Source organism: Numida meleagris, chromosome 3 (genome assembly GCF_002078875.1).
Source record: "Numida meleagris isolate 19003 breed g44 Domestic line chromosome 3, NumMel1.0, whole genome shotgun sequence".
Classification (NCBI taxonomy): domain Eukaryota; kingdom Metazoa; phylum Chordata; class Aves; order Galliformes; family Numididae; genus Numida; species Numida meleagris.
In genome coordinates, this window is record NC_034411.1 from 42744256 (window position 1) to 42768672 (window position 24417).

A 24417-nucleotide genomic window follows, 5' to 3' on the forward strand; every position below is an offset into this window, starting at 1 on the left:
AGAGGGCAGGAAAGCATTTTTAATTGTCCAAGTTCTCATCCAGCACACAGTGTACCATCTCAAATTGTCTCACAGTGCCATTCTGAAGAAAATGTTCCCATCTATATAATTCCCAAGTCTACCTTTATGGAAATCACAGAACAGTATTGCAAGAGACAGACCAAAATTATCCTTACTGTTTACACAACAATGTAAATGTGACTCGTATGTTGCCATAGAAGGAACAAAAAGTATTTTTCATGGGAAACCAAACATAGGTTTAAAAAGATTCAGTAAAATTAACACTGCATTATTTCCTCCTCCTTCCCCTTCCCCCCCCCCAAAAAAAAGAATGGTGGCATTGCTATAGTTCTTAACATGATTTAAATCAAGCTTTCAAAATCATGCACAGACTAATTCCTTAAAATTAAGACATTCATTCCAAAATTTGTGTATCTGATCAGAGTATGGCAAATGTTTGCTTTATTAATGCATATTTAAGAGTAAAGTCAAGATTTGTTCATTCTATTTGTGCAACAAGTGTAATCAAGGTTTTGTGCTAGGGAAACCAAATATGAAAGTTTATCACAGAATCTCAAACTGCTTGAGGTCTCTGGAGGAACCAGAGCCCATAACTAGTGTTGAAAACAGAGGAAAAGGTGGCACTAAATGCCTCTGCTTAGCAAAGCAGAAAGGTGAGGTGAGCAAGGTGACCATCCTCATGAAGTAACAGACCAGTGTTACCTCTGGTCCTCCTGTTGCTGTTAATACATTTTTAAAAGCCTTTTTTTTGTCCCCCCCCCCATACTGGCCCACTTTAACTCTCATTGAGCTTTGGCCATACACATTTTCTCCCTGCAGTAGCCAACAGTAGCTCTGCAGTCCTCCCATGTTGCCTGACCTTGCTTCCTGCAGCCACAGACTATTTCTCCATTTAAGCTCTAGAAGAAAATCCCTGCTGAGGCAAGCCAGCCTTTTGCCACACCTGCTTGACTTCTGACATTTTGGAATTTCCCTCTTAAGAGATCAGAAGTGCGGGTACTTAAGAGTGATCAGCACTGATGGACCCCAATATCTTCAAAAGTAGTGGCCTAGGGGACATTGCATCTTTTTTTTTTAATTAACAATGTTCTTGTCTTCAGTACACAGATAAATATTAAATGGAAAGTCTTAGGGCGATATTATCTCCAGTAGGTCCCCATTGTCTGCCTTTCTCATATTTATCAAAAACATTCTTTTTAATAATAGCTTCCATTAATATGCACTAGTTTGTGATGATCTAAGGACATAAAAGCATGACTTCATTGTCCAAGTTATTTATGAGCCTACATAATCTTAAATGAGCTTTTAACTTCTCTTTAAATCCACTTTAATGGGAAACTAGCCTTTGGGCTAAGTTTTCACAAAGTGCAAAGAGTTAATTTGGCAGCCTCAGAGTGTAAGTCTATTGTACCTCAAAAAAATGGTGGAGCACAGCATTTTGCACGCTGTGTCACACAGGCAGTACAGACCACTCTCTCCAACCCTACTCTGCAAAGATAGCATTTGAGGATCAGAGAATAACTCTGTATCCGTGCCTGATGACTCCATGAGCAGCGATAAAGATTTCTGTGCCAGATGGAGGGGTGATGCCCTCAGCAACAACAGGAGAAGCAGTGATGAATGCAAGGCTCTGGAGAACTTCAATATTTTTAAGTCTCAACAAAATCTCTGAAACTTTTGCTACATCGGGCTGCTGTTTCTGAAAACAACAGCAGATGGATCACTCATCCCGTTCAGCATGACATTTTCATATTTCCAAAGAAAGGGCAAAGATTAGTTTTACCTCATCCTCCTTCTTACTGTGTAAATGTGTAAACATGACTAGAATGCATTACCAATGAATAATAATGTAACTTTGAATGAAGATCTTAATCGCCAAGAGCATAATTAATTTGTTCAAAACAAATGCTGCTTTGCCTGTGGAAGTAGATCTGCCCACATATTTCTCAAGTGCATTAATGGAGAGTGGCTGCGACACCCCCCGATAGTTCAGAAGCATACAGTGGCAATTAATAATACCACTTGGCATTTGTGATTCACAGAGGCAGGTGCTGGAGTCTGTTTCGTGGTCTGTCACAGCGCTGAGAAGACACGAGAGCCAAGTCCGGTCCGGGATACTCGTGATTCACTCCTTTGCGTTCTCTCTTCTTCGGAAGCTGCCTGTTGTTTCCAAACTTCCCCCATTATTTAGAGGAAGCATACACAAACTGATGTGTCAGCATCCTCTTCACTGCTCTCTTTACTCAACAGCTTGCCGTACGGGCAGACGAATCAAACACAAAGAGGCCCCAGCGAGTCCCCGAGAGCCCCTCCCCGCTGGACGGCCCTGCACACAGCTCGGCCGGCGGGCGGAAGTGCGAGCCGCGGCGGGGAGGCGGGCCCGGCCCCGTGCTCCTACTCCCTGCCCCAATCCGGGCCGTGCGACCCGCGCTGCAGGGAGACTCAGGCAGCCCCGGCAGTGGCAGGTAAGGGAGCGGCGGCGGAGGCCTGCCTGCTCGGCGTGTGCCGCACCGCCGTGTCTCGGCAGAAGGGCGGGCCCGAGGTATCCCGCCTGGGCTTTTGCACTCCACTGGGTGACTGGCTTGCAAGGAGCCGGGCGGGTGCGCAGGGCTGGAGTCGGCGAGGGCTCAAGCCGGGCCAGGTCTCGCGTTTTATGCCTTCGGCTCCCTGTGGAGCAAGTTAAAGGGCTACCAAAGAAATAGGAGCATTGCCCAGAGTTGGAAAAACTGTAGTTAGTCCTTAGGCATCAATTTCGGTATCATCCTGTCGCCTGCAGTAGTCCCCGTGAGGTTTCTGCAGTGCTGCATTTCGTAGACAACTATCTGTAATAAAGTGTGGTGGTTCTTCCTCAGGAGTAGGCAGGAAGTTAAGTCGTTCAGCACCGTGCTAAAAGCAGATCGGCGTGTTGGTTAGTGCATGAGGAAGGCACAGCACAGTCTTGCTTGGGACTTCCCCAGGAAGTCGGTTGGTGGGGTAGCAGAACAGAGCTGTTTGTGAAAGAGCCTTGCACCAGGGCTGCCTCGGGCTGGGTTGTGCAAGGGGCGGTGGAAGAGGCCTGCTTTAACAGCAGCTGTGAGTGTAGCATATGAAGGAATGGTTACCCAGGAGAGTGCTGGGACATAGACCCTGCTTTAGCTGGGAGCATTACTGGAAGTGAAGTTAATGCTTCTGACTCCCAGCTTAGTAACTGCACTGCCTGACTTGTTGCAGCAGGGTAGCACTCATTCCCTTGTTTAAGATGGTACTGAGCCTGGATACTTGTTTCTGCACTTCTGGGTGCCAGGCAAGTGCCCAGTTCTCCAGCTGTTGCTGCCCACATTGAACTCTTGTAAGCTATGCTGTTAATGATGCAAGTCTACCAACAGGTGCCTGAATTATTTCTGCAGCCTATTCCTTGAGTCTATATGGCTAACATAAAGGGTAAACTAGGAAGCTTTTATGTGAGGTTTGTTAGACTAACTAATTGTTAGAAGCCAAAAAAGAAAGTAAGGTACTAGAATAAAGGTAACTAACAGCTGATGTCCAAAAGAAGCATGCCAACAGTATGTACAGCATGCTGTATTGGAACTTAACATGCTGAACATTTCTAATGCAATGGAAAGTATAGCAATAACAGCAGAGCAGCAAAGCCCCAAGCTGTAGCAAGTCAGGATTCACTCAAACACAACAGCCATGGGCACAGACATAAGGAAAAGACACTACATACCTTCAGAGGACTTCAGGTACGCAAGGATCTCTAGGGAGATACCCTTACCTCCCCCCTTACCAACCCTTAAATGAGGTCTGAGAAGGAGTAGATCCTGGCTCCACACCTTCTGGTCACTCAAGTGCATTGCGTGCACCTGAGCTCCCCTGGGCTGACCCTGCCTTCCCACCAGGTGCTTAATCACTGCTTCAAGCTGTGACTTAGCATTTCCACTACAGTTACAAAACCCAGTTCTTCCCCAGTCCTTTGTACTCTGGACAGGTAATTTTGTTTTCATTGTTGGATAGTGTTCACATAACTGAAAATGGGCTCATCCTGACTTGATTACTAACATGCACTCTGTTAGTATCCAGATACAGTAAACCAGGTATCATCCTGAAGCTATTCTTATTACTTGTAATTTGATCTATGGGGAAAATGAGTCAATAGATTGAAGTTTCAAATAGCGGCTTTATACATTTGAGCATGTTTCATTTCGAAGTTGCAGGTTACCTTAATTACAATCTTGTAGAATATCATGAATATTTATAACTCACTTTCATATTACAAAATCTCTGTTCCCTTCAATAACAGCATATAGTTAGTATAAAATTGTTAATCTTTTCCTTTTATTTTACATGTGGGGTTAGTAATCCAGTATAATTTAGTGAACAAAAGCAAAATTTCATTAAAATGCAAATCTCAGTTGTTAATACAGTTGTAGTCTGGATGTGTATTTCTTCAGGCTGCATCCTCTGAGTGCTTTTTGGGTGAGGTTGACACAATTCTCACCTCCCACTCTCAATTTAACAGACAGTAAAAGATGAACTGGAGTAAATTGATCTGTCATGATAGTGTTGTCATAGCTGCATTTTCTTTCCAGTTTCTGCTAGGGTCTTCTAAGTTAAAACCTCAGGTTATGTATTGCTTGTCAGTGAAAAAATGTCTTTTTTATATAAAAATGTAGAGGCTGTCCCTGTTATCCCTATGCTCCCATTTCAGGGGACAGAGCAGTGTGCATAAAAAAACAGAGCATTTCGCTGTTCTGATAACAGCGTTTTTGAAGACCTCTCTCTGGTCATTATTTGACCAAGTGTAAGACTTAAATGAGAAGAGGAGATTATGACTTTTACACTTCTTTTTTTCAACTAAGTTCTATTTCTTTGTGCCTGCCCTCTTAGGTCATACCAATTTGCAAAAGAAATGCCATAATGCTTGCTAGTTTATTTATTTTACGATCTACTTAGGATAGTCTTTTCCACAGTGTAGTCTTTCTGATGACAGCGTGTGACATTATTGTCTTAGCACTTTCTGTTGACTGACAAAAGCTGTTTCTGAAGGCAAAGCTGAATCTTATGTGAAGAATTCTCGTATCTCTACGTTTTAACTTTGATAACTGTTTGTCATGCAGATAGATGAAGTCTTGCTTGCTTGGTTATCAGCTAAAAATAACAGTAGGTGAAATCATGAGTGAGCTCTACCATGGATGTTGGCAGAAATGCAAGTGCTGGGCTCATTACTTGGTCCAGACCACTGGATAACAACAGAGAAATGGCTTCTTGCTTATGAAGAGGTGTGGATTAGAATTTCCCAAAATCAGTTGTTATAGCCAAATGGGTTGACCATTATAAGAGAGGACTGATATAAAAGTCTTCATGGAAAAATGGATATCACTTGTGTAGTGAGACGTCTTGGAAGGGCGTCATAGGCTACACAAAGAGTATCTTCTTTTACTGCAGTTTGTAGGGCTGTAAAAATGAGGAAGTTGGAAAGGAGGTTCAGTGAAGTGTTAATGATTGCATGTAAATACATGTACGTGCTTCTATTTCTGTCTGTATCTGGAGCATTTGAGTTTTTTGACCTGTGCCAATTGAATGTCACCTGTTGGTGAAAGTTTTTTTTTTCCCCCTGATTTTTAAGGTTCAAAAAGTAGTAAGTAACCCAGGCAGGTGTATGTTTTGGCAGAGGCTCTTGCAGGTTTACAACAAGAACAGGCACCAATTTGTTTTTAAGCAGCAATTTCAGCAATTTAAGCAGCAACTTCAGTTTAGTAGCCAATCTTCATTTAGGGGAAATTGCATCTTTAGACGTTTTACTTCACTTCCTGTGGCTTTCTAATGTCAGCCTTGATCAATCCAACATGAATGTTTGATGTTAGCTTCAGAGTTTCTTTAATGAATTACTCTGAGCACGTGAGTTGATTCTATGCTTGTATAGAAAACATAGGCATCTTTGATGGAGAATGGCCCTATTTGGACTAAGTACAAGCTAAAAAATAAAAGTATTAGTATATAAAAATTATCATATAAGATGGGAAATCTAGCATAGCCTTGAAAGAGACCCTAATCTTAATCATGGTTGTAAATCTGTAGTGTAGAATTCATGTTGTATACTGTTCCTGAGGTACTTGTGTTTTTCTGTTTCTACTCTTGCAATGCAGAACATTGGAAAAGCAACAAATTTCTTCTTTCAACACTTTTTTTTTTTTTAAACAGATATTTGATTAGCAAGATGAAGCCCACTAAGCTGCACTATTGGATTTTGGGTTGTTTTTCTATGGCATCATGTTGTTGGTGTACTTCAGATAAATTCCGTTTCAGGTAAGTTGTGATTTACAACATATGACTCTAACAGTTACTTCTTAAATAACCTAAATCATTTTTGTTATCTGTCATTAGCCAAAAAGTGTTTTATGAGAACTGGTTTTGGCATGTTTGTCATCTCAGAAGTTGGTATTTCAAATACAGGTGAAAGATGATATTTATTTTTCTAAGCAAGGAGTTTTTTTATTATTTTGAGCAAGGAAATGAAGTGCTCTACGATGTTAGGGAATTGTTTTATTCAGATTTCCACAGCAGTAGTAAAGACTGGCTAGAAGTATTAATAGCTTTCATTGTGGCTATGCCTGATTTGTTCCAGAGCTATTTGGATAAATTCTGTGAATTGCTATGAACTAGCAAAACCAGAGAAAAAACTAGCAAGTGATGTAACGTGAGAATAACTCTACTTCAAGCTGAGAAATTGCTTTCTCATGGAACTTTTTCTATAGCACCCTTAGCATGCATATTCTTCCCTAGGTAACCATAATACTGCGTCACAACTTGTTAACTTCTAAAATGTTTTAAAATTATATAATTAAGCATTTAAAACATAGTGTTTGTCTGTAAAATGATAAACCTCAGAAATGCTTACTTTACGTTACTTTTCTTTATTCTTATTTTTTTAAATTCTAAATTTTATTTTGTCTGAAAGTATGGTGACACGTGATGGATGAAATTACATCTCTTGCAGTGTCAGCTGCGTTGTTCGTGGTTATCTGTAGTCTGTTTTTCAGAGGAGTACTTACAGTTCCAAGAAAATTGTATAAGTTGTATGCTTTCTTTTCAGCTAATGTACTCATCAAGCAGAATTACAAGATTAATAATGTTCTAAGCATGTATCTTTTTTTTTTTGATGGTGTTGTAAAAGCTTGCCAGTAGGTACTTTTCTAAATGTAAAGCAGAACAGTACGTATCCTCCATATCTAAATAAATGGGAAGCATATAGAGCTAGGATGCAGATATGTTTAACAATTAGGTTTCTAAATATGTTGTTTCTATCTAATTTATTACTGTTCGGTCCTACAGTGTTTGGAGTTCTTAAATATTGCAATAGAAGCTATAAACAACAACCAGCACTGAAGTCAGTGCGTTATCCTCTGTACATCGCTGGCATTGTGCTGCTAGCTGGAGGTGATGTTCTTCTTAAAATACTTGAGAAAAACAATTTTGTTTTTCTTTTTACAGTGATAGCCACCCTCACACCTGGAAAAAGCTGTATCTTGCTCACCATTGGCCAGTGACTGTATGCAAGGTGAGATTTGTTTTTTTTCCCTTTTATCTGGACAAAGGGAGCCTTAGGCAATAAATATTCAAAAAGGGAATTAATAAGGCCCATTGGGTATTTCATCTTGCTTGCACGCTTACATTGTAATAAAGATACTGGCTGATCTCGATGCAACTTTTGCAACTTTCTCTGTACTCCAGGGTACCACTGAACAGGATGGGATTGTGGTGTGTGCACTTCAAATATAATAGTTAATGTGGGATATACTGTACACTAAGCCTTAATTGCTTGTTACATGTTTTGTCATGTTTTGTTAGTCCTCAGCTTAACCCTGGACTTTTACCAGACTGTGTAAGCAGATTCGCGTGCCTTGTCTGCCTGAAGACAGCAGATTAGTGCTTGAGCTGTCTCTTGTGCATTGAATTTTAGCTTTAAAATGCTGGCTCCAAAGTTTGTATGATAACTCATCAAATACAGATTCAATCTGGAAAAAAAGAGCACTGTTATAAAGCTGCTTTGGGGGGGCGGGTGTCTTTGAGCACTTCTGTATTTGGGGGATAGAAACAAAAAATGAACCCTATCTTCCTATATATATATGTATTTCAGGAGCATCGCTTAGAGATATAATTTTATGCACCTTTTTCTATTAAATACCTATTACCACCTTGTAAGTAGAACATTTTTCTTCTGTGGGAAATACAGAAGGCCTCTTCTGATATAGCTGAGTTAAAAAAAGTGCCATACTCCAAAGTGGAAGATGTGATCAGACTTACTGATGCAGGGATCGAATACTCAGTGGATAATGCAGAAGCCTCAGTCTCAGGCACATATCTCTGGAGCCAAAAAGGTTCCACTTGTGTGACACTTAGTTTAATTTATTACAAATTTGAGGATTTTCTTAATGCTCTATGTACTTGTTTATTTCTCTCTCCCATTTCTGGAGCTACACGTAAAAGCAGTAACAGCAAAACTCGCTGTCAAAAACTTCTGTGGAGAACTGGGTATGCTTTATGATAAGCATGTAGGGGAGATACTAATATGAAAACTTAGATGTATTTAGCTGAGACTGAGGAATGGCCAGGGTGTTTTTTGCTTGTTTGCTCATTTTTGAAGGGGGTCAGAAAACTGAAGTTAAAATCATATGAAATAACATTTTGCCCAGTTTCATTTCCCTGAGTCATGGGAAGAAGGGAGATTCCAACTCTATTCCAAGAACTGCTTTCTTTTTGTTCAGATAATATATTAACTTGAGAGGGGTTCCCAATTTTGGTTTTGGATATATATATATAGATGGATAGATTATTCTGCATCTTCAGTGTATTTAGACATGATTGCTGTGTTATTTCAGTTTAAAACTGTTGGCATGACATCAAAAGGAAAAACAATAGCTGGATGAAGCAAACTGCAAGCACATTATATTGTTTAAGTTAAAAACAGCTTTGATACACTGTGTTGTGCAAGTACTTAGGAGTTTATGCACCTTGTGTAAAGGAGCTTGATTATAGACTGAGGACTTTGCTACATACTGTGTTCTTGATAGGTGTGCAGATGACCTGCATCTTAATTCCTACCTATTTTGTATATTTGTGAAAAAGTGTTTCAGGTTTTTCAAGTCCTGAAGGGCCTTTTTGAAAATGCAGTGGACGCAGTTCATCGTACCAGAAATTTGTGAATGTACCTCTCTTGGCTCACCTTGTGCTTTAATCTGTATGTAATTGCGTTCAGCTCTTGTGTTTTAATACTGAGTGTGTTCTGCACGATTGAACTGGAGAGTACTGTTTTGGATAAATGCTGTGGTAAGGTCCGACTTAAACTTTCTGGTCAAAAATCAGTGTGAATTGCGTTAGATGGAAGTAGGAGCTGCTCAAGGGCAAACAAAGGGACTTGCCCTCCCTTCTTATAGAGTTGGACAGATCTTTAATTCAAGAACTTGCAAAGATAAGTGTTTATGATTGCAGCTTTTGCATATCGGAGACTGTAAAAAGAGGATAACTTCTGTGGGTTTTTCCCTTGTGAAATAGAGAAAATCTGATGCAAGTGTGTACACAATTTAGTTCCAATTTAGCTCTGGTGAGAATGGGAAAGATGAAGAAGTGGGTACTAAGCCCTGCTGTAGTCTTTTTTGCTAAACATGTGCTGGTATTTTCTCGTTTTACAATATTGATTTAAAAGGAAATTGGAAAAATGCCATGGCTAGAGCTAGAAAAGAGAGTGAAAGAAGGTGTCCAAAGAGTGCAGTGTGTGACCTAGTGTGTTGCAGGTGGCAATGGCCACACTGTGCTGCTGGCCTGCAGTGCAACACCAACATCAGGAAACGTGTAGATGAAACTGCAAGCCGAGTTAGTGCCATCATAAGGGAGAGCTAATTCCTGGCGTTTCATAGACCTAAAGCTAAAATGACTCCAGATCTTTATTCACTTCTTCTGTCCACTGTGTTTCAGTGCTGCATGACTTGAGGAGGCTTTTACCCGCTGGAAACAAGCTGGTGACTTTCAGTGCTGTGTCACTGAGCTTTTCTGAGTTACTTGGGGTACCCTGTCTGGTCTTGGGAGAGACCTAAAGATGCTGGCTGTCTGACCACATTTTGGGTCTTTACCTTTCCTTCTGACTCCAGAGTATGTTGTTTCAGATTGGAAACAGCACGAGTCCTGGGTCTGAGCCTAAACCCTGGTTGTATCAGCTGACTTGAATTGAAAAATGTGGTGGTATTTCCTTTGTTAGGGAACTGCGGTTAAAAATTGGGTAAGGAGCACAACTGTGCTGTTCTTGTGCCTACCCCAGTTGAGCAAGCTGGTTAGCTGACAGGCTGTTTTTCAGGAGATGATTAGTCACTGGCCATTAATTTGCTGTATTTTGGGCTGGATGGCGGAACTCTTTCAACTCCACAAAGCTTGTCTTGACAGGAGCTGTATCATTTTCGTTTCCAGTGTGTGTTTGTAAGAAAGTCCTGCGCAGCCTACAGTTTTGCTGCCATTGGCGTGTGGCATGCAGAAAGCAATTAGTGAGATTACAGATCTTTCTCTGAGTTTCTCTACGCTCCGCTCTTGCTCCTGCATCTTCTAAAAGACGTTTGTGGCATAATTAAGGCAGGATGTGCAATACAAAGCTGAAAAGAAAAGCTAATATTTGGGGGAAAGAAAGTCTGAGGAGGTTGTTATTTAATGGAGAAATTTGTTTACTGAAGAGAGACCTAATTACTAAGCAGGGTAATCAGGGAAAAAACAGTGATGTTATTCTGTGATGTATGAATACAGAAATTTTAGTTTGTGTGCTCAGGGTTATGTATTCTGTTCTAAACAATAGTTAATGTGTAGGCTGTTTCTCCTGTATTAGCAGAAGTCTTGACTGGAAACACTGGTTGCAATGTACGTTTTCTTTGCTATTCTCTCTCTTCACTTGACTCAAAATAGTTTAAAAATACATTCTAATCATTTTAATTGAAATAAGCACTTTTTTCTTTCATCAACTCTTTGTATTTTTAATTTTTTAAAATACTAACAAGACTACTCCTGGGCTTCTAAAGATGGTTGTGTGCTTGTCCAATATTACAGCTTATTTTTATATTTTTTATTTTGATGACTGTACACCTCTTGGAACAATCTGGTGATGAGAAAAAAAATGAAAACCACCACCTACAATATAGGATAAATGTAGATTTAGGTCCGTTCACTTAGCACAGATCAGGCTACTTCCTATTAGCTCAGAATCTGTCCTTTGTCTTCTGTTCACACTGCCTGTTTGGAATATCCCTGGTGTTCTCTTGACCTGTTTCAAAACTTTAATGGCCGTTGGCCACAGCTAAGCAACACAATCTATGATGGCTTCAGGTACCTGGAATCACTGATTTGGGCAAGCAGAAGCTCTCTTGTCTCTCTAGTGCTTTGGGCCATCAGCGAATGTGCTTTGTTTTTTGCACTAAGCTGTTATCTCTGGATGCATATAACAAATATTCTGCATTTTTGTTTTCCACAGATGAGCGCTAATGATTGTCAAGACCCTCCAGACTACTGGACAATTCATGGGTTGTGGTATGGTTGTTGAGTGTTTTTATTTCAATCTGCTAAGAAAATTGTTCATTCCAAAATGTTTAGGGCTCGATGTTCATTCTGTTTTGTGATTTCTTTAAACAAAAGCCTTTCTTTTATTGGAAATTCAAAATCTGTTCTGATATAAAACTGGCATGCATTCCTGCATATCGTATGAGTCACTGAGCTACTGAAATCTTCTTTTCACATGAGCATTTTGTTTATGTGTGTCTTTATAAAATCGCCGATGTTCTCAAAGAGAAAGGGAAGTAATGGCTTCCCCTTTTTCGTCCTGAGTACACAGATTTTGTTAGTGACTCATGACTGCGTGCAAATATCTTAACTGAGCACAAATATTGTAAAAGTCGAGGAAAAACTGATTTGCTTCAGAGGAATCAACTACATGGCGCTGGTGTCCATGGCAGCAATTTGAAGGTTTTCATGACAAATACATGGAAAAATTCAGTACAGGAGGTTGGTAAGCTGTATGTCCTGGAAGGATGAACAGTATTATATATAGATTTCCAGTGAGTGTCTGGTAATGCTTGCAGAATTGTCACTTGATCCTGTGGTTGGGGAGCTCAGTGTTATTTGTGACATGATGTGCAAGACAATTTCAGTATCAGTGCTCCCTCTGTACATTTATTACACGGTGTGATTAACTGTAGGGCCTAATTAAGAGCCTTTACATGAGAAATGTTTTAGCCATAATTAGTGTACTGAATTTTTACTTGTAAAACATTGTAAATGCTGATGCAAGACTTGTATTCAAAAATCAAATTTATGGCTATAATCTTGAATATTTAAAATTGAGACTGTGATATATTTGCTATTACTAAAGGTGGGAGACATCTTTTTTTTCATTTTGATTTTGGTTCTCTAGGCCTGACAAAGGTGAAGAATGCAATAGGACATGGCATTTCAACGTCACAGAGATTAAGGTATTTATTTTAAAACAAGAAACAAAAAAAAATATGTCATCCAGACAGCTCAGTACCTTTGCTTTTGTGCTTCCTATGTCCAAAATGTGTAGCTCAAAATATATTTCTGTGATTGTAGTTTGCTGAGAGGTATGTTGGTGTTTTTTCTTTCTAAAGACTCCAAAAGTTGATAAAGTGCTTCTGGTACTGCTTGAAGTCACGGTGCCTGTGATCAGTAGCAGCTGTTTGTACTTGGTTTTGTGGACATGTGGTTTATCTTGTTAAACCGCTTCCTCTGTAGCAAGAAAACACCTAGAGATCGTAGGCACTGGATCTCCAGTGGTAACCAGTATCTGTGAAAGAGAGGTTACAGTCAGGTCAAGGGTTTTTTTTTGTTGTGTGGTTTTTTTTTTTTTAATGTATCAGTTTATTACAAATATCCACATCTGAGTTACAGAACAGGTTAGAAGGGACCTCCAGGGAGCATAAGGCCCAACCCCACCCTGCTCAAGCAAGGGCACCTAGTGCCGGTTGCCCAGGCCCATGTCTAGGCAGCTTTGGTATACTTCCAAGGAGGAAGACTCCACAACCTCCAAGGCAGCTTCTCCCAGATATTTTCTAAGTGGGAATGGGAAACTTGGTCCTACAACAGTGAAAAGTTCCATGATGGAACAATTTCTGCAGGGACAGTTGAAATAAAATCTTACTAGTCTGTACTAATACATTTAGATATTCAGGTATTTGCATCTGCCTGTCACCACCTCCAACAGCATTTCCAGAATAACTGGGAGAAAGGACCTCTTTTCTTTTTCTGCAGGTAAATGTTTCTTAGTGATGCTGAAAGATAAAGCTTCCGTTTTAGAAAAATTATCAATTTATGTAGATTTTGTAAGAAGTAGCTTTTCAGCTCTGCAGGTAAGTCTGTTAATAATTAATTGTGTTATTTTGTAGGATCTTTTGTCAGACATGAGACGCTATTGGCCTGATGTGATACATTCATCTCTGAATCGCACCCAATTCTGGTAAGTACAAACAAAACTGAAAAACAACTTTGGATATTATTTTTCAAAAAAAGTCAGTCTGAATTAGTTATCTTTCAGGGAAGGTGTTATGCATGAGAAGCAGCATCCAGGAAGCCACTGAAAGTGTACATCTTGACACACTGATCTTTTTTTTTTTCCCGCTCCGCAAAGTTTTCTTAATATAGCATCTTCAAAATGCAGCTGCTGAAGAGGGAGCTACGGGAAAGGTTTTTAAGCAAACCTTAGTGAAAATAAGAGAGAGAGAGAATATTGTTATTCCCTTTTTCTTCAGGGAAGATAAACAGCTGCAGCTGACACATCTAAATCTTGCACAGTGGTTATGCTGTAGGGATGTCAAAACTAGCTGCAAGAGCAGCTTTCAGATCATTGCCTTGCTAGCTTCTCTGTGTTGCTGCCTTTGGGGCCTTTTCTTTTTGGCTTTCTCACAGAGGATGGAAATGGAAAAATAGGATGCGTTGGGTGGTCCTAGACATATCTCTGCAGACTTCTCTTTACTTGCCTAGGAGCATAAAATCAGATCAACCTGGGATTTGTTTAGAGATCAACCTGCTTGGTGTATGGGAAGGGAGAAGGAGATTTTGATCTCTCCTGACAACGTTACTACGTGTACTTTCCTTCTTATCCTGCTCCTCTTTGCTTTTGTATCACGAGGTGCTTGGACTGAAGAGCAGTGTGGATGTTTGAGGTTGCGCAGGCTTCAGTCTGAGTGCATTATTAAACTAAAATCACCAACAATTTGATGTGATTTGTTTCTGCCGGACCTACTGTGACAATAATAACATCAGATAAAATATAGAGCATGTAGCTTTAAATGCTGCTGCCTCCAGCTTTCTCAGCTATGATTAGCTCTGGGGATTTCCTTTGGACTACTTCCTCCCTGTGTCACTAGGGCAGAACATTGAAGGAAATGGGAGTCTCTTTTAATATTCTCGCTCCACAGAAGATCTTTGTCCTCCAAGTCTTAAAATGGTCTTAGAAGTATTGTACAGCAGTCTAAACATCAAAACTCTCCCCCCAAAAAAGTGATCTTGCTTTCTCTATACTCTTCTACTTGCATTGTGCTGGAGAGAGTATGACTGCCTCTTTCAGTGGCATCACAAGTTTATGCCTAGTTAAACTGTTAAGGGAATAAGAAAAACGTGCCCTAAATCTAGCCCGTCCCATGCCCTGAATGCTTACCTGTTCTGAAAGCAAGTGCGTACCAGTCCTTATTTTACTAACACAGATACTTTGGTAGGCAGCAGGTATGAACAGGTACAGTCACAGCCTTTTTTGTTTCAGTTCAAAACTAGCAAACGGTACTTATTTCAGTACTGGGAAACATCACTAGTATAAAAGTAACAGAAAAGTTAGGTTAGAACACTGTAACCAGTATTTTGATTGACAGAGTAATTCACTCCCTCTCTGTAAGGTGACGAGCACTTTAATTGGCAATTCTAATTGCAGATTTTATAAATGCAAGTGTTACGCTAGTTGGAGACCAGTAAGTTCTTGTTGTACGTCTTAATTCAGTTAAAATAGTGTATTTCCTTCATTTTTTTTTTAAATACGCCTCTACTATATAAAAAAAAAATAGGACAGAAATGGGAATCTGTAGGTAAAACTAAGATTTTCATTGTTGCAGACTGAAGGCACCTTAGTTAGGCAAAGAACAGAAGGAGTGACAATCAGAATGGTTATTGAATATCTTAGTGTATCACATCAGGGTTTTTCCAAGACTTCTCTAATTGTTTACTGTGTTTCTTCCTGTGTTTACCTCTTACTTATTTCTGACTTAAAGGAGGAGATCAAGATTCTTCAGAGGAATTAAACAATGACTGTAGGTGCCTCTGTTAGGATAACTGCACATCTCTGTTCACCTTGTTTACTAGTGAGCTGTGGCAATTGTTACCCAATAGTTTGAATTGTCTAGGATAGAATGCCTTATAACAGGATGTGTGCTTTGCCTCTCAAAATTTACTAACTGAAAACACCCTTTTTGAAGAAGTTTTAGGCTTACAATTTTTTGAACAAAAAAATTTCTAGACCCAGAGAATTCCCTTCAGGATCAGTTGAAACATTTGATATAGCAGAAGGAATGTGTGCTTGCTCAGGGCAGCTGGGTGTCCCTCATCTTAAACATTTTGTGGGCAGCACTTGCAGGTGTGGGTTCTTGCTGCCCTGAACCAGTTTTCAAGCTTGGTGGTTTCTGCAGTTCTTGAACCCACCTGACGTGTTTCCAGTTTTGTGTGCAGTATCGCTGGGGTGTTGAGGTTGGGGAACTCTGAACTTGTTATACTTAACAAGACCCAAAATCTTGGGGTTTAGCATTTTTTTCCACGTAGCTGAGTTGTATCAGTTTCATTCCTTTGCATTTCTGTTGTCCCTTAAGACTCCGTTTGTAGAACTTAGCTTTTAGGTATGCCAGTGTAGTGTTCGTATCTTAAGAGCACCATCTAGAAAATGATGGGGAAGGACAAATTATATTGTGGAACCCAGTCTAGTGCTGTAACCCCCACTACTGTGTGCCTGTGAAAGTACTTGTGCCCTACAAAGAAAACAAAATGTCAGAAAGTTATTGACAGCTAACACATGTTCTCTGTGCTACTGCCTAGCTTATGAGTATGAAGTGGTACAGAAGGGAGGCTGACCTTCACAAACACAAGTGGCCATGTTCTGCATCCACGTGCTGCCCAGCTGAGGTTCGAGCAGAAGAACCTTGTCTAATTGTGGCCTATGTGAAGGATAATGTCTCAGTGAATAGCATTTTGAGACATTCTTTCAATTTGTAAACAAATTATCATTCCTTTTTTTTTTCCTGCAACTTGTTTAACTGCTTCAGCTTGTGTTTAAGTGGAAGCGATGAAGGTGAAATTTCAGATGCCTGTGCTGAATGGTCAGAATTAGCTATATCTGCATCACATTGTTTTTTTTTTTTTTTTTTCACATGGCTGTGCTGCAGAAGTGAAATAATGTGAAAAGAAGTGTAATCTTAAAAGTTGCCTTGTTTGTTTCATAGTGACTCTAAGTTAGCTCTCAACTCTAGAATATTCACAAGACTGGTGCAAAAACTTGGGTCCTGTGTGACCTTGGCTTGCTGCAGCTGATGAAGCTTGGAGAGTGTCTGTGGGTAGCTCTGTGCCTTTCAGTTTAGCATCTCCACACCTTGCCATGTTCAATCTTGGAAAGATAGTGCAGAATTTAAAAAAAAAAAAAAAAAAAAAAAAGTGTTATCTTTTCAGTGGGATTGCAGGTAGAGAGCAGAACCATTACTAAGAGACTTTAAGACAAATTTGTGTATATAACTTATAGCAAAACACAATAGTAACTTAGAATGTCCCAGGTCCATGCTATTATCCAAGCCGCTATGCTATCCTGTCCTTTCTCTTCTGCAGCTCTTACCTTTATTTGAAAAGTTTTTCTCTTGCGGCTGCCAGTGTTAAGGGTGGCTCATTTATACATTTTTAACGTGGCTTACTGTCTCGAAGAATTTTTCCTTAGCCTGATGCTACAAACCACAATGAGAGGCTTTGGCTTTTCTCTCATTGTCCTTACAGGTTCCAAAGCTCTTGGAAAAATGCTTTTACTAAAAGAAATAAATAGGTGTTGCTATAAATAATGTTTTATAAAACTTGAATTTTGATTTCCTCCTATAGGAAACACGAGTGGGAGAAACATGGCACTTGTGCAGCCACACTTCCAATCCTTGATTCTCAGAAGAAATATTTTAGTACAACCCTGGAACTCTACCAGGATGTTGATCTTAATGGGTATGTTAATGAACTCTATGGTCTGCTCTTACTTCAAACAGTTTCTATAAATTTAAAATCTAACTTAAGAAATGAGTCTAAAAATCTCATGGTATAAATAATTTTTAGTACTGGGATATAAAAGAGGGTTATTCTGCTTTGAGAAACATGTCTCTGGTCTCTTCAGTCTGATAAGGCAGCATGCTTCATAGTGACCTTTTAATGCAAGCTGTTAAACTTTGAGAAGCTGTATCAGCTGTATCTCCCTACCAAAAGCTGTGTCACTTGTAAACTTCTAAATCAAGTGTCAAGAGCCTCAGACCTCTGAATTGTACTGATACCTAAACACTCAGCTGTGTTTAGAAAATACAGTTTTTGTGCTCAGAGGAAAGGGCAAGCTGCAGGCAAAATTGTGCAGAGTATCCTGGGAAGATGCTGAGAGCTAAGAGCAAGGAAGGTTGTCCAGAAGGGCAATGTTCAGTTGGTGCGTACAGCTCTCAGCTTTCCTTTCAGAAGCAACCACTGTCTGACATTCTTGCTTTGTCCTAGGAGCTGATTCCTCCTAATGGTTCCAAAGGACTGCCAATTGCAGATACAGTACCTTGATAGAAGTGTTGGAACTTGTCCAAGCACTGTATGAACATGTCATGGCTACAAATGAATATCAAAAGTCCAGAGTCCTTTCCTGGTCAATGCTTATTATGAGTGGGAAAACATTTAACTCAGGTTTGTTGACCACAAAACATCTCTTTGTCTGAGAGAGGAGAAAAAATCTCCTTTTGCATCTAGAAAAGTATACATATTAAAAAAAAATCCAGTTCATATTTTGTGAGTATCTTATCCAAGCAGTCTATTTAATAATCTTATTTATTTTGCATACACACAAAGGAAATATCTTTTTCCCATCCCACTCATGTTTTTGCAGGTGTCTTGTAAAACTTAATCATGTTTTTCTGTACACAGTGCATGTCATGTTGTGTTAAAATTAATAGTATCTGATAAATCAACTGCCTAAGTAGCTATGTGACTAGAACATTTTACAGATGGCACAATGACCAATTGTGTGGCTCTAAATCAGCATGTATAGTGAAAAAGAATACAGATTGAAACATCTTGAAGTTAATTGCTCATAGCATACGCTTCATTGGAAGGGGGGGAGGGAACAAAGCACCCACATAATTAATTTAATCTTGCTGAAAAATGATGGCTACTGTTCTCACTGTACTTCATTTATACTTCTGTGAGAAAAAGTAGTGTTAAATGATTACAGCTTTCCTAAAGAGATCTTAATATAGAGAGGATATCATACAGGCTCTTGTAAAATGATGATAGAACATCATGTTTCTGTAAACAAGCAGACTCTTAGACAATTGGGGTAGATCTCCCCAGTGCAGATCTTGACCTTGGAAGGGTTGAGCATTATTAGCACTCATGCATTAAATCCTAAGAGATGTTGAATGTTCCCGTGTATTACTGAAGAAGTGAAGAAGCTGGTATTCTAAGGCTCAGCATCTGTTGGGTCCTGAGTTTTGTTAGCAACTGAAAGTGTGAACTTTCCTCAGGGCTGAATCTAAAGGATAGGGTATATACGCCAAAGGTTGTTGAGAGTTACCTTGTTTCTCTTATGTGAACAACTGTTCTATTAAAAAAACATACTTACAAAGTGATTTTTAGAAATGTTTCTAACTTGACAACAGTGTTAACCCAGATCCTGTGTCCTCCCAGTGGCCAGAGCACAGGAGTATGGCAAGGGAAAGGTGCCCTACTGGCTCTCTGCGGAGGAATACAAAGATCCAGCAAATGACAGTAGCATTAGCACGGTCCTTTTTTTGTTTCTGAAGACTTGTCCCTCTTCCAGCTCCTCAGAGTAAGGTAGAACAGAGGGTTCTTGCTGACCCTGCTGAGTTAAGTGGGAAGTTGCTTTTAAGAAAAGGACGCCTTCCCTTGGCCTGGCAAAGGATGGAAGACAAGTATCCCTTGCTCAACCTCATTTTAAGTTCTCATTAACATTATTAATTTACCTAATGCTTGTCAAGTTACACTTCCATACAAGAACCATGAAAATGTTTTGTCTTTCATTCAGTTTCCTCCTGAAAGCTGGGATAAAGCCAAGCAGTACCTACTACCAGGTAAGAAATGATCTTTTATAAAAACAACATCACAAGTGTATACTACTTCTAGTAAAAGTCAAGTAATTTCCAGAGAGAATCATAGAATAGCTTGGGTTGGAAGGGACCCTAAGGATCATCAAGTTCCAACCCCCCTGCCACAGGCATGTCCACCAACCTCCTGATCTGGTACTAGACCAGGTTGCCCAGGGCCCCATCCAACCTGGTCTTGAACACCTCCAGGGATGGGACATCCACAGCCTCCCTGGGCAGCCTGTTCCAGCACTTCACCACTCTCTCTGTGAAGAACTTCCCCCTGACACTGAATCTAAACCTTCCCTCCTTGAGCTTATAGAGAGTAAGTGATCTTTCCTTAACTGCATGTGTTTTATTTGAAGTTGTGCTTTATCTTAAACTTTTTGCAAACATACAAATGTCAGATCTGTTGGAAGATGTGCTGGTGACTTATTAATTTTTACAAGCTTTTTATTTTTTCAGATGGCTACTATAAAGGAATTGCTTATGAAATTTTATGGTGTAACACCAAAGATCCAATGTCTTCCTCCAGAAGAGGTAACAAAATAAATAAATAGATAAAAAATAAAACCAAACACACACACAAAAAAAGCTCACAAAATAATCGCTTTCAAACACATTTTATCAAAAAATTTTTAAAAAAGCAAAAATAGGGAAAAATCTGCTACGTAGTAAAGCTCTGGTCTGAGTGTTCCTTGTGTGTGCAGCTCCCTGGAGACTGGGTATTGCTCAGTTCTTAGAATTGAGTTCACAAAAGCATTACCTGCATACTGGAACCTCTGAGTTCAGCTTATATTACTGTCGATATAGCCTCTTCTTAACACAGACATATTGCTAATGGAGAGAAGTGTTTGTTCCTTATGCCATAGCTCTGTTCTTAGTGTAAGTACCCAGAAAGTGGGAGTTCTGGGTTTTTAAGCCCTATTTGCCTTAAAATTTGAACAGGCATCTCTTACAGAATGCTGTACTCATTGGGCCAGAGGTAAACTGCATGTGAGTACTTTCTACTGCTGCTGCTAAGGCTTAATTGCTGTATAGCAAATTACTAGGACCAGTAAGAATGAACTGAAAGGGGCCAGTTAATGTATTGCCCTTGACAAGGGTACTGTCCATCAAAAACAGTCTTTACTTCGCTAGTGAATGGCTTGTGTTTTGCTTGAAGTTATTCACTGTAAAGAATGATTCAGAAATAAAGCAGTTTAAAGCCCTGTCTCTGAGCTTGTTCTCAAAAGCCCCTGTCTGAAGAGCTATGAAGGTGTTTCGATGGTCACCGTGTTTCAGAATGACTGTAGTCTTTCCTTTTGAGCCATTATGGTCTAAAATTTCCATTTCTTTGTGTTTTTCCTTGCCAAGGATTGTATTGTGAATCACAATACAGTAAAGAATGTACACAGACTTTGCTGTAGCATAAAGTACTTGTTCTCATTATCTGAATTAAGAATGCTTTTGAAGGAGCAAAATAGTATTCTGAACAATATGTGGGTAGGCTGCATACTTGTCACTTTGTTTCCTCAAAGGTGACTCTAAAAAACAAACAAACATGAACACACACAAAAAAAGCCACAAAAAACAGCAACAACAAAAATCCCTGCAAGATAGCTCTCTCTCTCCTGGAGATTCCTTATTATCTCAGCTTGATAAAAGTAGTTTACCACACTTGGCAGAGTTATGGCCCATACACAGACGGCAGTTTTATGAAAACTTCCCAAGATACAGTTGCTGATGGAGTTTAATAGCTCTTATATTGTCAGCTCATTTGCTTTAGTAGTGCTCTGAGATTCTTACACTCAGAAGTTGCTTCACGTATAAAAGAATTTGAGGTTAAAATTATTTTTTTAATGTATTTTTATGTTACTCTAAGCAACAAAGGAATATGAGTTGAATGTGGCTTTTCAGAGGGATGCAGTCACTTTTTGTGCTTTCTTAACGGTTTCAAAACAGGTCTTTTTTCCACGTATACTTTGTTATGTGCGTGCATTTTCTGTGATTTTCCTTATAATCTCCATTCTCACGTGAAAGAATTCTTTCTTTATGCCCAGTGTTTTTTTTTTCTAGCCTGTTCTGCAATCCAAAAAATGATGTTTCCACTAATTCTGGCAGTCTACTTCTGTATTCCTTTCAGTAAAAACTATTATAAAACCAAGTATTTTTTCTCTTTTTTGGAGAGCTTTTTTGCTTCAATTCCCATCCTTCTGTAAAAGAGTTGGTGAAAGGTGCCTTTCAGGTCAGGCATATCCTTTAATATTCTCAGAGTTCAACCAGAGCTCATCACTAAGATGAACAACTTCTGTGTATTGGACTAATTTTCTAAATGCTAAGATAATCTGCCACGATATTTGTTAATAAGGCTTGCTAGTTGGCCACATTCCCTGAACTGTTAGTGAATTGAACTGCTGGAATGTATTTCCTTGTCTACTTGCTCCTTATAGACAAGTATGTTCTATAAGCTGTTTGGAGCGGATGCTTCTGGTACTTGTCTCCTTCACATTTTTCCAAAGGCAATTGTACAGGCAAGCACTACTGTATTCAATAGGTAAGGCAATATATTTGACAAAAGGGTATAATTTCTTCCTCATAGCAAGCTGATCTCATCCCTTATGTTTCTAGGGTGAAAAAGCACAAACACTTGGTCAGATTGAATTCTGCTTCACCAAAGAACTGAAGCTGAGAAACTGCACAGAGCCAAAGGGTGAATTCAACCAAATGTGCACCAACTTGCAGCTTGTAACTGAGGAGTTATCTGTCTGCAATGACACTCTTCCAGTCTACTATCCTTCACAAGTCCAAGATCATAAATGAAGCCTCAAGAGCTTGAAAAACTTCTTCAACAAAACAAATTAATGACAACAACAACAAAAGTCCCTTAAAGTTACACCTTGGAAAGCAATTTTGAGTTAGCAATATTACAAAACCGTGCCTGTATCAGGTATACTGAGGGGATTTCTGCTGGAAAAGAAAAAAAGTAAAACTGCTTTGACCATTAAAAGAGAATAGTGTGCATTGTAATACCAGCTACATAGGCTGAAGTCTTGAATTGTTGGTCTGATTTTGATGAGCTCAGAATCTGATTTACAGCTCTGTCTGTACTTCTTGGCTTATTTTCAATTTGAGTCAGTGTTCAAACGAGCTGTGACTTCTTAGTTTCAGTTGCGGTTAAATCTGCCACTTCAGCCACATGTTTTTTGGCAGTGACTCAGGGTAGCTAAGTCATTCTTTATTTTGAAAAGATGCTTATCAGCTTGAGGTGAGATGACAATTTCTTGAGAATATTGTAAAATGGAAAAACTTGATCTGTCTGGAAGTTTTGTGTAAATATGTTCTCCAGAAGCACTGAACAAAGGCCACATATTATGTAGCATTAAACCTTTCCTCACTCAGAGATCACAGGTGCCCGCAAATGACAGCCTTTTATTAACTACTTCTTATTGGCATCTCTGCCAAAAGAGCCCCAAGAAGATTGTATTTGCAGCCTTACCTGTTCTTAGATTGATTTTGGTACAGTGACTTATACCATCTGTGTACAATCTGAGTGACTGATTTTAAATTGTCTCCTATTATAGGAAAATAATATTAGACTCTGGAAACAAATTATTCTTAGTTTTTATTGTATTTGAACAGTTAGCACTTCCACAGAAGTGTATGCCTGAAGTTTTGTTTAAGAATCAGATTGTCATATAATCACTTGGTTCTGAGAAACAGCTTTTTATAGGTAAGCAGTAAATACTGCAGGAATTTCAGTGAAAAGTACAAATGTGCAATGGTGTTTTTTTATCTCATAACAATTAATGACAAGCCAAAAAATTGCATGCTTCCAAATAAGACCAATTTAGATGAGATCCTCTACGCAGTGCTATGGTGATGCAAGTGTCTCAAATTGTCTTTGAAAGACAATTACGGCTCAAAGAACCATCTGTTAGAAAAGCATATTACTGCAAAAATACAAAAAGCAGTGTTAAGAACAAGTTTATTATATCTTTTAGGTTTAGAAACCATCCATATTTACTTTATTTTGCTTGTCCCTGTACCTCTCATTTAAGGCTATGTTACCTTGCCATTCCAGAATGCTGTAGTTTGTTGTATTTTTTTTTTCGGGGGGGGGAGAGGGGGGGAGGGGCAGGAGGTTCAGGTCCTCTCTGTAGAAACTTGAATTAATTTATATTTTTTAATACATAAGAATGGCTATGATCTGCGTTTTATTGTGTCTATGTTTCAGTAAAGTGAGGACTTCTCATTCAAACTTCCTTCCTTCCTGAGGGGAGGAATATACTAATGTAACAGATTTGGAGTATTCTATACAGCCTTTATATCAACACAAAAAGTTATTATTTTATTCTTTCTTTAATCTTTCAAGAATAAACATTATTCCACCATTATTGTCTTATTGGAAATACTGAAAATTGAACTTTGACATCAAAAATGTCGAATTCTGAAGGGAAAAGGCAGAGGATGCAACATTTGGTACTTGCTGTATGGAGGTATAAATTCCCCTGCTGTTTTAAATGTGTTAGCATTCATGGGTGAACTAGTTTCGAGGGGTGGATTATTGTATTAAATTTGAGATGTAGGTGTTTTTTTTGGTGACGTATGGTTGGCTGAAATTCACCCTTACATCTTTTTTCAAGTGTGTAACAGGATGAATCCTATTTTTGACTGCGTCTGCAGGATTCCTACCAAATTCAATGAGAACTTTGCATGCATTTCTGAGCAGATGGTGATTCAAAGACCAGAAATTATCTATTGTGCATCAGTATTTTTGGCCATGTTTCAGGGAGTGCTGTGATGATCCAGTAGTTTCTCTGGGGCTGACTTTAATAATTATGTATAATATTCTGATAACAAGAACGGCAGACAGCTGTGCAGACAGTGCTTTATAAAATTTCTGTATGTGTATATGTTTGTGTATGCATTGCATATGATAACACGTCTGTTTGCAACTAAGAACACTAATACAGGATTGCTTTATTCAGGAATTGTGTGAGAAATTGTTAATGTTCAAAAGCTATTAAAAACTGCATAATCACAATCA

At 39.1% G+C, this 24417-nt stretch overlaps 1 protein-coding gene across 1 annotated transcript; it reads left to right on the plus strand.

Moving 5' to 3' along the window:
- RNASET2 (ribonuclease T2) lies at positions 1-24417 on the plus strand. The gene is made up of 10 exons (XM_021391437.1): positions 1-2486; positions 6202-6306; positions 7492-7558; positions 11504-11559; positions 12440-12497; positions 13428-13498; positions 17155-17268; positions 19331-19376; positions 19854-19928; positions 21999-24417. Exons 2-10 carry the CDS (start codon positions 6218-6220, stop codon positions 22188-22190), a joined length of 768 nt encoding a protein of 255 aa, XP_021247112.1. The 5' UTR covers positions 1-2486; positions 6202-6217; the 3' UTR covers positions 22191-24417.